The sequence below is a fragment of the Protopterus annectens genome, chromosome 10.part0, assembly GCF_019279795.1.
Source record: "Protopterus annectens isolate FY-2018-M chromosome 10.part0, PAN1.0, whole genome shotgun sequence".
NCBI lineage: Eukaryota > Metazoa > Chordata > Ceratodontiformes > Protopteridae > Protopterus > Protopterus annectens.
In genome coordinates, this window is record NC_056744.1 from 1,822,027,131 (window position 1) to 1,822,041,029 (window position 13,899).

The following is a 13,899-nucleotide window of genomic DNA, read 5'->3' on the forward strand; positions in this document are numbered from 1 at the left end:
GCCATCAGTGTTACCAAAATTGATAGCTATGGATCATAGTGGTTTTATGAAAGGGAGACCATCATATTAAAACATTAATAGAATAGTGATGTTCCAGATGGAAGCCAGGTGTATGAAAGCACTAATGTTGATGAGTATTGATGCACAGAAAGCATTCGGAATACTCTGCTGGCATTTTCTGAGTAGGGCAATGGTGTCAGGTGCATTCCCTGATGGACGAGCTACACGCTCTAGGGACCTAAACCTTGTCACCACAAAAAACAGAACATGCTGGAGGGATAGATTACTGTCCCAGAGACTTCCCATACTCTGGAACAAACTCCCTATCTGTATCAAACAAAGCTCCTCATTAGGACTCTTCAAGAAAAATCTTGATGATTGGGTGAAAAATAGGAAATTCACCCCAGGGATCACCTCTGTGGCTCTGCTCGACAGGGGCACAGGAAAATAATTTTCTTAGGCGGCGAAAGCCAGGGTACCTTTTTGGCTCAGCTTGTATAGGCCTAGTACCTACCTATGAACCTATAATAGACTTAATGAGGTGGATTTATGAAAGTTCTGAGGTAAGAATGATGGTGGGAAGCTTCCTCTCAGACAAGCTGTGTTTGAACCAAGAAAACATTAAAATATGTGTAACTTTCCTCTGTTATTTGCATTATATTTAGACCCTTTAGCAAAGAAGATAAGGGATTTACGCAGTCAAGGATGTAACTGGTGTGTTAATTTAATTTGCAAATATTTTTTTTTATTATTTTGTACTTGATGATAAATCCAGAAAAGGACATTTTGATGTAGATAAACATTTTGAGACGCTTCTAGTCGTATCAAAATATGAACTGAAAATAAAGAAAAGCTGTGGGACAAACTCTGTGCCCCCACACTGAGGTTTAGTACCACCCGTATCGAATTGGAACATAATAAGTTGAATTACTTAAAACTTTATGGCAGGGAAGGACATTGCAAAAGTCTAAACGGACCATGATACAAACATTAAGAAATTGGAAGTCATTGATTATGTGTATGGGCAGTAAAGTACAAACAGGGAAAATGTTTAGACCCTTTAGTGTTATAGGTCAGGCATATGTTTATCAACCAGAGAAGTTATGGACAGCAGCAGTGAGTTGAAGGAGTGTATTTGGGAGGGAAATATGGCAAGAGCTAAGTGGTTCAGGGATATCTTATTTGAAAGGGTACATTAAAGCTGCATAGTTATATTTGTCATCTGCATTGCTCAAGCAGAAGGTGATAAATCAAAGTGGAAAGGGATGCTGTTGAAATAGATAGGAGGGGTTTGAGAGAGAGAGAGCGAGAGAAACGGACAACGGGAGTGCAGTGTGACTTGGGACATATAAAAATTAATAACTGAGTACAGGGAACGAAGAGGGCGACAGGAGTGCAGTGTGACTTGGGACATATAAAAATTAATAACGGAGGACGAAGAGGGCGACGGGAGCGCAGTGTGACTTAGGACATATAAAAATTAATAACCGAGTACAGGGAACGAATAGGGCGGCGGGAGTGCTGTGTGACTTAGGACATATAAAAATTAATAACAGTACAGAGAACGAAGAGGACGACGGGAGTGCTGTGTGACTTAGGACATATAAAAATTAATAACAGTACAGGGAACGAAGAGGGCGACGGGAGTGCTGTGTGACTTAGGACATATAAAAATTAATAACTGTACAGGGAACGGAGAGGGCGACGGGAGTGCTGTGTGACTTAGGACATATAAAAATTAATAACAGTACAGGGAACGAACAGGGCGACGGGAGTGCAGTGTGACTTAGGACATATAAAAATTAATAACCGAGTACAGGGAACGAAGAGGGCGACGGGAGTGCAGTGTGACTTAGGTCATATAAAAATTAATAACAAGTAAAGGGAACGAAGAGGGCGACGGGAGTTCTGTGTGACTTAGGACACATAAATATTAATAACGGAGTACAGAGAACGAAGAGGGCGACGGTAGTGCTGTGTGACTTAGGACATATAAAAATAAATAACAGTACAGAGAACGAAGAGGGCGACGGGAGTGCTGTGTGACTTAGGACATATAAAAATTAATAACAGTACAGGGAACGAAGAGGGCGACAGGAGTGCTGTGTGACTTAGGACATATAAAAATTAATAACAGTACAGGGACCGAAGAGGGCGACGGGAGTGCAGTGTGACTTAGGACATATAAAAATTAATAACAGTACAGGGAACGAAGAGGGCGACGGGAGTGCTGTGTGACTTAGGACATATAAAAATTAATAACAGTACAGGGAACGAAGAGGGCGACGGGAGTGCTGTGTGACTTAGGACATATAAAAATTAATAACCGAGTACAGGGAACGAATAGGGCGACGGGAGTGCTGTGTGACTTAGGACATATAAAAATTAATAACAGTACAGGGAACGAAGAGGGGACGGGAGTGCTGTGTGACTTAGGACATATAAAAATTAATAACAGTACAGGGAACGAAGAGGGCGACGGGAGTGCAGTGTGACTTAGGACATATAAAAATGAATAACAGTACAGAGAACGAAGAGGGCGACGGGAGTGCTGTGTGACTTAGGACATATAAAAATTAATAACCGAGTACAGGGAACGAAGAGGGCGACGGGAGTGCTGTGTGACTTAGGACATATAAAAATTAATAACAGTACAGGGAACGAAGAGGGTGACGGGAGTGCAGTGTGACTTAGGACATATAAAAATTAATAACCGAGTACAGGGAACGAAGAGGGCAAAGGGAGTGCAGTGTGACTTAGGATATATAAATATTAATAACAGTACAGGGAACGAAGAGGGCGACGGGAGTGCAGTGTGACTTAGGACATATAAAAATAAATAACAGTACAGAGAACGAAGAGGGCGACGGGAGTGCTGTGTGACTTAGGACATATAAAAATTAATAACAGTACAGGGAACGAAGAGGGTGACGGGAGTGCAGTGTGACTTAGGACATATAAAAATTAATAACCGAGTACAGGGAACGAAGAGGGCGACGGGAGTGCAGTGTGACTTAGGACATATAAAAATAAATAACAGTACAGAGAACGAAGAGGGCGACGGGAGTGCTGTGTGACTTCGGACATATAAAAATGAATAACAGTACAGAGAACGAAGAGGGCGACGGGAGTGCAGTGTGACTTAGGACATATAAAAATTAATAACCGAGTACAGGGAACGAAGAGGGCGACGGGAGTGCTGTGTGACTTAGGACATATAAAAATTAATAACAGTACAGGGAACGAAGAGGGCGACGGGAGTGCAGTGTGACTTAGGACATATAAAAATTAATAACAGTACAGGGAACGAAGAGGCGACGGAGTGCTGTGTGACTTAGGACATATAAAAATTAATAACATTAAACGAAGAGGGCGACGGGAGTGCTGTGTGACTTAGGACATATAAAAATTAATAACAGTACAGGGAACGAAGAGGGTGACGGGAATGCTGTGTGACTTAGGACATATAAATTTTAATAACAGTACAGGTAACGAAGAGGGCGAGAGTGCAGTGTGACTTAGGACATATAAATATTAATAACAGTACAGGGAACGAAGAGGCGGGAGTGCTGTGTGACTTAGGACATATAAAATTAATAACAGTACAGGGAACGAAGAGGCGGGAGTGCAGTGTGACTTAGGACATATAAAATTAATAACAGTACAGGGAGCGAAGAGGGCGACGGAGTGCTGTGTGACTTAGGATATATAAATATTAATAACAGTACAGGAGCGAAGAGGGTGACGGGAATGCTGTGTGACTTAGGACATATAAATTTTAATAACAGTACAGGGAACGAAGAGGGCGACGGAGTGCAGTGTGACTTAGGACATATAAATATTAATAACAGTACAGGGAGCGAAGAGGCGGGAGTGCAGTGTGACTTAGGACATATAAAATTAATAACAGTACAGGGAACGAAGAGGGCGGGAGTGCAGTGTGACTTAGGACATATAAATATTAATAACAGTACAGGGAGCGAAGAGGGCGACGGGAGTGCTGTGTGACTTAGGACATATAAAATTAATAACAGTACAGGAACGAAGAGGCGGGGAGTGCAGTGTGACTTAGGACATATAAAAATTAATAACAGTACAGGGAACGAAGAGGGTGGTGAGGAGTGCAGTGTGACTTAGGACATATAAAAATTAATAACAGTACAGGAGCGAAGAGGGCGGGAGTGCAGTGTGACTTAGGACATATAAAATTAATAACAGTACAGGAAAAGAGGGCGGCAGGAGTGCTGTGTGACTTAGGACATATAAAATTAATAACAGTACAGGGAACGAAGAGGGCTACGGAGTGCTGTGTGACTTAGGACATATAAAATTAATAACAGTACAGGGAACGAAGAGGGCAGGAGTGCAGTGTGACTTAGGACATATAAAAATTAATAACAGTACAGGGAACGAAGAGGGCGACGGGAGTGCTGTGTGACTTAGGATATATAAATATTAATAACAGTACAGGGAACGAAGAGGGTGACGGGAATGCTGTGTGACTTAGGACATATAAATTTTAATAACAGTACAGGGAACGAAGAGGGCGACGGGAGTGCAGTGTGACTTAGGACATATAAATATTAATAACAGTACAAGGAACGAAGAGGGCGACGGGAGTGCTGTGTGACTTAGGACATATAAAAATTAATAACCGAGTACAGGGAACGAATAGGGCGACGGGAGTGCTGTGTGACTTAGGACATATAAAAATTAATAACAGTACAGGGCGAAGAGCGTGCTGTGTGACTTAGGACATATAAAAATTAATAACAGTACAGGGAACGAAGAGGGCGACGGGAGTGCTGTGTGACTTAGGATATATAAATATTAATAACAGTACAGGGAACGAAGAGGGTGACGGGAATGCTGTGTGACTTAGGACATATAAATTTTAATAACAGTACAGGGAGAAGAGGGCGACGGGAGTGCAGTGTGACTTAGGACATATAAAAATTAATAACAGTACAGGGAACGAAGAGGGCGACGGGAGTGCAGTGTGACTTAGGACATATAAATATTAATAACAGTACAGGGAACGAAGAGGCGACGGAGTGCTGTGTGACTTAGGACATATAAAATTAATAACCGAGTACAGGAACGAAGAGGCGCGGGAGTGCTGTGTGACTTAGGACATATAAAATTAATAACAGTACAGGGAACGAAGAGGGCGACGGAGTGCAGTGTGACTTAGGACATATAAAATTAATAACAGTACAGGGAACGAAGAGGGCGACGGGAGTGCTGTGTGACTTAGGACATATAAAAATTAATAACAGTACAGGGAACGAAGAGGGCGACGGGAGTGCAGTGTGACTTAGGACATATAAAAATTAATAACAGTACAGGGAACGAAGAGGGCGGCGGGAGTGCAGTGTGACTTAGGACATATAAAAATTAATAACAGTACAGGGAAACGAAGAGGGCGGGGAGTGCAGTGTGACTTAGGACATATAAAATTAATAACAGTACAGGGAACGAAGAGGCGGCTTAGGAGTGCAGTGTGACTTAGGACATATAAAATTAATAACAGTACAGAGAACGAAGAGGGCGGCGGAGTGCTGTGTGACTTAGGACATATAAAAATTAATAACAGTACAGAGAATGAAGAGGCGCGGGAGTGCTGTGTGACTTAGGACATATAAAATTAATAACAGTACAGGGAATGAAGAGGGCGGGAGTGCAGTGTGACTTAGGACATATAAAATTAATAACAGTACAGGAATGAAGAGGCGGCGGGAGTGCAGTGTGACTTAGGACATATAAAATTAATAACAGAATAACAGTACAGGGAACTAAGAGGGCGACGGGAGTGCAGTGTGACTTAGGACATATAAAATTAATAACAGTACAGGAACGAAGAGGCGGACGGGAGTGCAGTGTGACTTAGGACATATAAAATTAATAACAGTACAGGAACGAAGAGGCGACGGAGTGCAGTGTGACTTAGGACATATAAAATTAATAACAGTACAGGAACGAAGAGGGCGACGGAGTGCTGTGTGACTTAGGACATATAAAATTAATAACAGTACAGGGAACGAAGAGGGCGGGGTGCAGTGTGACTTAGGACATATAAAATTAATAACAGTACAGGGAGCGAAGAGGGCGGAGTGGAGTGCTGTGTGACTTAGGACATATAAAATTAATAACAGTACAGGGAACGAAGAGGCGGCGGGAGTGCAGTGTGACTTAGGACATATAAAATTAATAACAGTACAGGGAGCGAAGAGGCGGACGGGAGTGTGTGACTTAGGACATATAAAATTAATAACCGAGTACAGGGAGCGAAGAGGGCAGGGAGTGCAGTGTGACTTAGGACATATAAAAATTAATAACAGTACAGGGAACGAAGAGGGCGACGGAGTGCTGTGTGACTTAGGACATATAAAATTAATAACAGTACAGGGAGCGAAGAGGGCGATGGGAGTGCTGTGTGACTTAGGACATATAAAATTAATAACAGTACAGGGAACGAAGAGGGCGACGGGAGTGCTGTGTGACTTAGGACATATAAAAATTAATAACAGTACAGGGAACGAAGAGGCGGGAGTGCAGTGTGACTTAGGACATATAAAAATTAATAACAGTACAGGGAGCGAAGAGGCGGCGGGAGTGCTGTGTGACTTAGGACATATAAAATTAATAACAGTACAGGGAGCGAAGAGGGCGATGGGAGTGCTGTGTGACTTAGGACATATAAAATTAATAACAGTACAGGGAGCGAAGAGGCGGCGGGAGTGCTGTGTGACTTAGGACATATAAAATTAATAACAGTACAGGGAACGAAGAGGGCGGGAGTGCTGTGTGACTTAGGACATATAAAATTAATAACAGTACAGGGAAGAGGGCGACGGGAGTGCTGTGTGACTTAAGACATATAAAAATTAATAACAGTACAGGGAACGAAGAGGGCGACGGGAGTGCTGTGTGACTTAGGACATATAAAAATTAATAACAGTACAGGGAACGAAGAGGGCGACGGGAGTGCTGTGTGACTTAGGACATATAAAATTAATAACAGTACAGGGAACGAAGAGGCGGCGGAGTGCTGTGTGACTTAGGACATATAAAAATTAATAACAGTACAGGGAACGAAGAGGGCGACGGGAGTGCTGTGTGACTTAGGACATATAAAAATTAATAACAGTACAGGGAACGAAGAGGGCGACGGGAGTGCAGTGCTGTGTGACTTAGGACATATAAAATTAATAACAGTACAGGGAACGAAGAGGGCGGGAGTGCTGTGTGACTTAGGACATATAAAATTAATAACAGTACAGGGAAGAAGAGGCGGGAGTGCTGTGTGACTTAGGACATATAAAATTAATAACAGTACAGGGAGCGAAGAGGGCGGGAGTGCTGTGTGACTTAGGACATATAAAAATTAATAACAGTACAGGAACGAAGAGGGCTGGGAGTGCTGTGTGACTTAGGACATATAAAATTAATAACAGTAACAGTACAGGGAACGAAGAGGGCAGGAGTGCTGTGTGACTTAGGACATATAAAATTAATAACAGTACAGGGAACGAAGAGGGCGACGGAGTGCTGTGTGACTTAGGACATATAAAATTAATAACAGTACAGGGAGCGAAGAGGGCGACGGAGTGCTGTGTGACTTAGGACATATAAAATTAATAACAGTACAGGGAGCGAAGAGGGCGGCGGGAGTGCTGTGTGACTTAGGACATATAAAAATTAATAACAGTACAGGGAACGAAGAGGGCGACGGAGTGCTGTGTGACTTAGGACATATAAAATTAATAACAGTACAGGGAACGAAGAGGGCGGATGGAGTGCTGTGTGACTTAGGACATATAAAATTAATAACAGTACAGGGAGCGAAGAGGGCGACGGAGTGCTGTGTGACTTAGGACATATAAAAATTAATAACAGTACAGGGAACGAAGAGGGCGACGGAGTGCTGTGTGACTTAGGACATATAAAATTAATAACAGTACAGGGAACGAAGAGGGCGACGGAGTGCTGTGTGACTTAGGACATATAAAATTAATAACAGTACAGGGAACGAAGAGGGCGACGGAGTGCTGTGTGACTTAGGACATATAAAATTAATAACAGTACAGGAACGAAGAGGGCGGGAGTGCTGTGTGACTTAGGACATATAAAATTAATAACAGTACAGGGAGCGAACGAAGAGGGCGACGGGAGTGCTGTGTGACTTAGGACATATAAAAATTAATAACAGTACAGGGAACTAAGAGGGGGACGGAGTGCTGTGTGACTTAGGACATATAAAAATTAATAACAGTACAGGGAACGAAGAGGGCACGGAGTGCTGTGTGACTTAGGACATATAAAATTAATAACAGTACAGGAACGAAGAGGGCGACGGAGTGCTGTGTGACTTAGGACATATAAAATTAATAACAGTACAGGGAACGAAGAGGGCGACGGAGTGCTGTGTGACTTAGGACATATAAAATTAATAACAGTACAGGGAACGAACAGGGCGACGGGAGTGCTGTGTGACTTAGCCCATATAAAATTAATAACAGTACAGGGAACGAAGAGGGCGGAGTGCAGTGTGACTTAGGACATATAAAATTAATAACAGTACAGGGAACGAAGAGGGCATGGAGTGCTGTGTGACTTAGGACATATAAAATTAATAAGAGTACAGGGAAAGAAGAGGGCGACGGGAGTGCTGTGTGACTTAGGACATATAAAAATTAATAACAGAGTACAGGGAACGAAGAGGGCGATGAGAGTGCTGTGTGACTTAGGACATATAAAAATTAATAACAGAGTACAGGGAATGAAGAGGGCGACGGGAGTGCTGTGTGACTTAGGACATATAAAAATTAATAACAGTACAGGGAACGAAGAGGGCGACGGGAGTGCTGTGTGACTTAGGACATATAAAAATTAATAACAGTACAGGGAACGAAGAGGGCGACGGGAGTGCTGTGTGACTTAGGACATATAAAAATTAATAACATTAAACGAAGAGGGCGACGGGAGTGCTGTGTGACTTAGGACATATAAAAATTAATAACAGTACAGGGAACGAAGAGGGCGACGGGAGTGCTGTGTGACTTAGGACATATAAAAATTAATAACAGTACAGGGAACGAAGAGGGCGACGGGAGTGCTGTATGACTTAGCACATATAAAATTAATAACAGTACAGGGAACGAAGAGGGCGACGGGAGTGCAGTGTGACTTAGGACATATAAAAATTAATAACAGTACAGGGAACGAAGAGGGCGACGGGAGTGCAGTGTGACTTAGGACATATAAAAATTAATAACAGTACAGGGAACGAAGAGGGCGACGGGAGTGCTATGTGACTTAGGTCATATAAAAATTAATAACAGTACAGGGAACGAAGAGGGCGACGGGAGTGCTGTGTGACTTAGGACATATAAAAATTAATAACATTAAACGAAGAGGGCGACGGGAGTGCTGTGTGACTTAGGATATATAAATATTAATAACAGTACAGGGAACGAAGAGGGCGACGGGAGTGCTGTGTGACTTAGGACATATAAATATTAATAACAGTACAGGGAACGAAGAGGGCGGCGGAGTGCTGTGTGACTTAGGACATATAAAAATTAATAACAGTACAGGGAACGAAGAGGGCGACGGGAGTGCTGTGTGACTTAGGACATATAAAAATTAATAACAGTACAGAGAACGAAGAGGGCGACGGGAGTGCAGTGTGACTTAGGACATATAAAAATTAATAACAGTACAGGGAACGAAGAGGGTGACGGGAGTGCTATGTGACTTAGGACATATAAAAATTAATAACATTAAACAAAGAGGGCGACGGGAGTGCTGTGTGACTTGGGACATATAAAAATTAATAACAGTACAGGGAACGAAGAGGGCGACGGGAGTGCAGTGTGACTTAAGACATATAAAAATTAATAACAGTACAGGGAACGAAGAGGGCGACGGGAGTGCTGTGTGACTTAGGACATATAAAAATTAATAACTGAGTACAGGGAACGAAGAGGGCGACGGGAGTGCAGTGTGACTTAAGACATATAAAAATTAATAACAGTACAGGGAACGAAGAGGGCGACGGGAGTGCTGTGTGACTTAAGACATATAAAAATTAATAACATTAAACGAAGAGGGTGACGGGAGTGCTGTGTGACTTAGGACATATAAAAATTAATAACAGTACAGGGAACGAAGAGGGCGACGGGAGTGCTGTGTGACTTAGGACATATAAAAATTAATAACAGTACAGGGAACGAAGAGGGCGACGGGAGTGCTGTGTGACTTAGGACATATAAAAATTAATAACAGTACAGGGAACGAAGAGGGCGACGGGAGTGCAGTGTGACTTAGGACATATAAATATTAATAACAGTACAGGGAACGAAGAGGGCGACGGGAGTGCAGTGTGACTTAGGACATATAAAAATTAATAACAGTACAGGGAACGAAGAGGGCGACGGGAGTGCAGTGTGACTTAGGACATAAAAATTAATAACAGTACAGGGAACGAAGAGGGTGACGGGAGTGCAGTGTGACTTAGGACATATAAAAATTAATAACAGTACAGGGAACGAAGAGGGCGACGGGAGTGCAGTGTGACTTAGGACATATAAAAATTAATAACAGTACAGGGAACGAAGAGGGCGACGGGAGTGCAGTGTGACTTAGGACATATAAAAATTAATAACAGTACAGGGAACGAAGAGGGCGACGGGAGTGCAGTGTGACTTAGGACATATAAATATTAATAACAGTACGGGAACGAAGAGGGCGACGGGAGTGCTGTGTGACTTAGGACTTATAAAAATTAATAACCGAGTACAGGGAACGAAGAGGGCGACGGGAGTGCTGTGTGACTTAGGACATATAAAAATTAATAACAGTACAGGGAACGAAGAGGGCGACGGGAGTGCAGTGTGACTTAGGACATATAAAAATTAATAACAGTACAGGGAACGAAGAGGGCGACGGGAGTGCAGTGTGACTTAGGACATATAAAAATTAATAACAGTACAGGGAACGAAGAGGGCGACGGGAGTGCTGTGTGACTTAGGATATATAAATATTAATAACAGTACAGGGAACGAAGAGGGTGACGGGAATGCTGTGTGACTTAGGACATATAAATTTTAATAACAGTACAGGGAACGAAGAGGGCGACGGGAGTGCTGTGTGACTTAGGACATATAAAAATTAATAACAGTACAGGGAACGAAGAGGGCGACGGGAGTGCAGTGTGACTTAGGACATATAAATATTAATAACAGTACAGGGAACGAAGAGGGCGACGGGAGTGCAGTGTGACTTAAGACATATAAAAATTAATAACATTAAACGAAGAGGGTGACGGGAGTGCTGTGTGACTTAGGACATATAAAAATTAATAACAGTACAGGGAACGAAGAGGGCGACGGGAGTGCAGTGTGACTTAGGATATATAAATATTAATAACAGTACAGGGAACGAAGAGGGCGACGGGAGTGCAGTGTGACTTAGGACATATAAAAATTAATAACAGTACAGGGAACGAAGAGGGCGACGGGAGTGCTGTGTGACTTAGGACATATAAAAATTAATAACAGAGTACAGGGAACGAAGAGGGCGACGGGAGTGCTATGTGACTTAGGACATATAAAAATTAATAACATTAAACGAAGAGGGCGACGGGAGTGCTGTGTGACTTAGGACATATAAAAATTAATAACAGTACAGGGAATGAAGAGGGTGACGGGAGTGCTGTGTGACTTAGGACATATAAAAATTAATAACAGTACAGGGAATGAAGAGGGTGACGGGAGTGCTGTGTGACTTAGGACATATAAAAATTAATAACAGTACAGGGAATGAAGAGGGCGACGGGAGTGCTGTATGACTTAGGACATATAAATATTAATAACAGTACAGGGAATGAAGAGGGCGACGGGAGTGCAGTGTGACTTAGGACATATAAAAATTAATAACAGTACAGGGAACGAAGAGGGCGACGGGAGTGCTGTGTGACTTAGGACATATAAAAATTAATAACAGTACAGGGACCGAAGAGGGCGACGGGAGTGCAGTGTGACTTAGGACATATAAAAATTAATAACAGTACAGGGAACGAAGAGGGCGACGGGAGTGCAGTGTGACTTAGGACATATAAAAATTAATAACATTAAACAAAGAGGGCGACGGGAGTGCTGTGTGACTTAGGACATATAAATATTAATAACAGTACAGGGAATGAAGAGGGCGACGGGAGTGCAGTGTGACTTAGGACATATAAAAATTAATAACAGTACAGGGAACGAAGAGGGCGACGGGAGTGCTGTGTGACTTAGGACATATAAAAATTAATAACAGTACAGGGAACGAAGAGGGTGATGGGAGTGCTGTGTGACAAGTCAGTTCTGGCAGAGTATAAAACAGAAGGTGTTTGTCAGAAAAGTGTAATTAGGCCATATAAAATAATGCATGATAACTTCTTCTGCATCGATTCTTATGGTTTATGAGAATAGAAAGGCAAATTACAGAGGAACAAATGGAAGAAATCCTGAAGTTTTCTTAGATATGCATTTCAGCCAAAAGGTTATGGGGGTTGCATTGTAGTGTTTGCATAGGTCTTTTTCTACCTTGAGTAGATTTCAGAGGATTTTTCTTCAAGTTGATGTAAATGCTGGAGATGTGATGGGAAGCAGGAAGAAATTGGGAACATGTTTCCTTGAGAGGGGACACAACATATTAACATATTTTAAAATTCACTTCAGAACAGGTAGTCCGAAATGTTTTGGGAAAAAATTCTAGTAATTAAGAAAAAAATAATTATTTTGAGCTGGGATATAGGGTCTGAAATGCTAAGACATAGTAAGGATTTACTAAATGTAATGCTGTTGATGGTCAAAAATTAATTAATAGAAAATTGGTATTGAATAAAGGGGATAAAAGAACTGGAAGTGACATAAAAAAAATGGAAGGAGCAAATTTCATGGAAATTAATGGATTTTTTGGGGAGCAGTATATAGAATAATGCTCCGAAAGCGAAGTGACATTTAGGGGAAAGTAGGAATTTGAGAATTTATGTGCTGTTGAAGTGAATGAAAATTGTCATTAAAAAGTGTATACACTGCACAATGTTTTATTACTACATTTTTTTCCTTTTTGTTAATCTGTTGCTGTATAAATTGAAATGATTTGAAATGGATGTTAAAAAAACAATAAAGGATGTCATTCGTTTAGAACTGTGCCGTGTAGACTAGCTGAAGTGCACAGAGTAGCTAGGGGGGAGTTATATAATGGCATTAACATAAGTCTGTGTTCCTTTCTGTTAAGGGGTGCAAAGAAGCATGGAGCCGCAAGCCACCTTTCAGGTAAGCTGCAAATGTTTCTCTAAACATCAGTGTCTGTGAACTGAAAGGAGGAAGCTACTGTGTTTAATGATTCTGTGCTGTTAGTTTTTGTGTAGGTGAGCACGTTACTGCACCTATTGTTATGCTGTACAAGATAGTGAAGCTAGCTGCATTTTTAATGATTAATTTGTAGGATGAGTGACTGACTTTCCCATGTCACATGTCAAGGCCTGTAATATGGCTGCAGGCGGGTTTTTATGTCTGTATTATGGAAGCTGTACGTTTTTCGCTACATTAGTCCCTGAGACTACCACTAGTGCAGTTCTTAGCGCTTACCACTTTTGTACTTCAGTGCAAGGCGATTAGCAGTGCAAAGTGAAACTACCACTCGTGCAGTTTTTAGCACTTACCACTTTTGTACTTCAGTGCAAGGTTTCTAGCAGTGCAAAGCGTAACTACCACTAGTGCAGTTCTTAGCGCTTACCACTTTTGTACTTCAGTGCAAGGCGATTAGCAGTGCAAAGTGAAACTACTACTAGTGCAGTTTTTAGCACTTACCACTTTTGTACTTCAGTGCAAGGTGACTAGCAGT

The 13,899-nt window shown here is 42.0% G+C and overlaps 1 protein-coding gene across 1 annotated transcript in view; it reads left to right on the forward strand.

The window, feature by feature from the left end:
* The window catches only part of THOC6 (THO complex 6), a gene marked incomplete in the record, with an annotated part of 295,129 nt that overhangs the window by 64,361 nt on the left and 216,869 nt on the right, over positions 1-13,899 (forward strand). Inside the window, 1 exon segment of the mRNA XM_044086675.1 lies at positions 13,291-13,328. Within this exon segment, the coding sequence (XP_043942610.1) occupies positions 13,291-13,328 (38 nt within the window).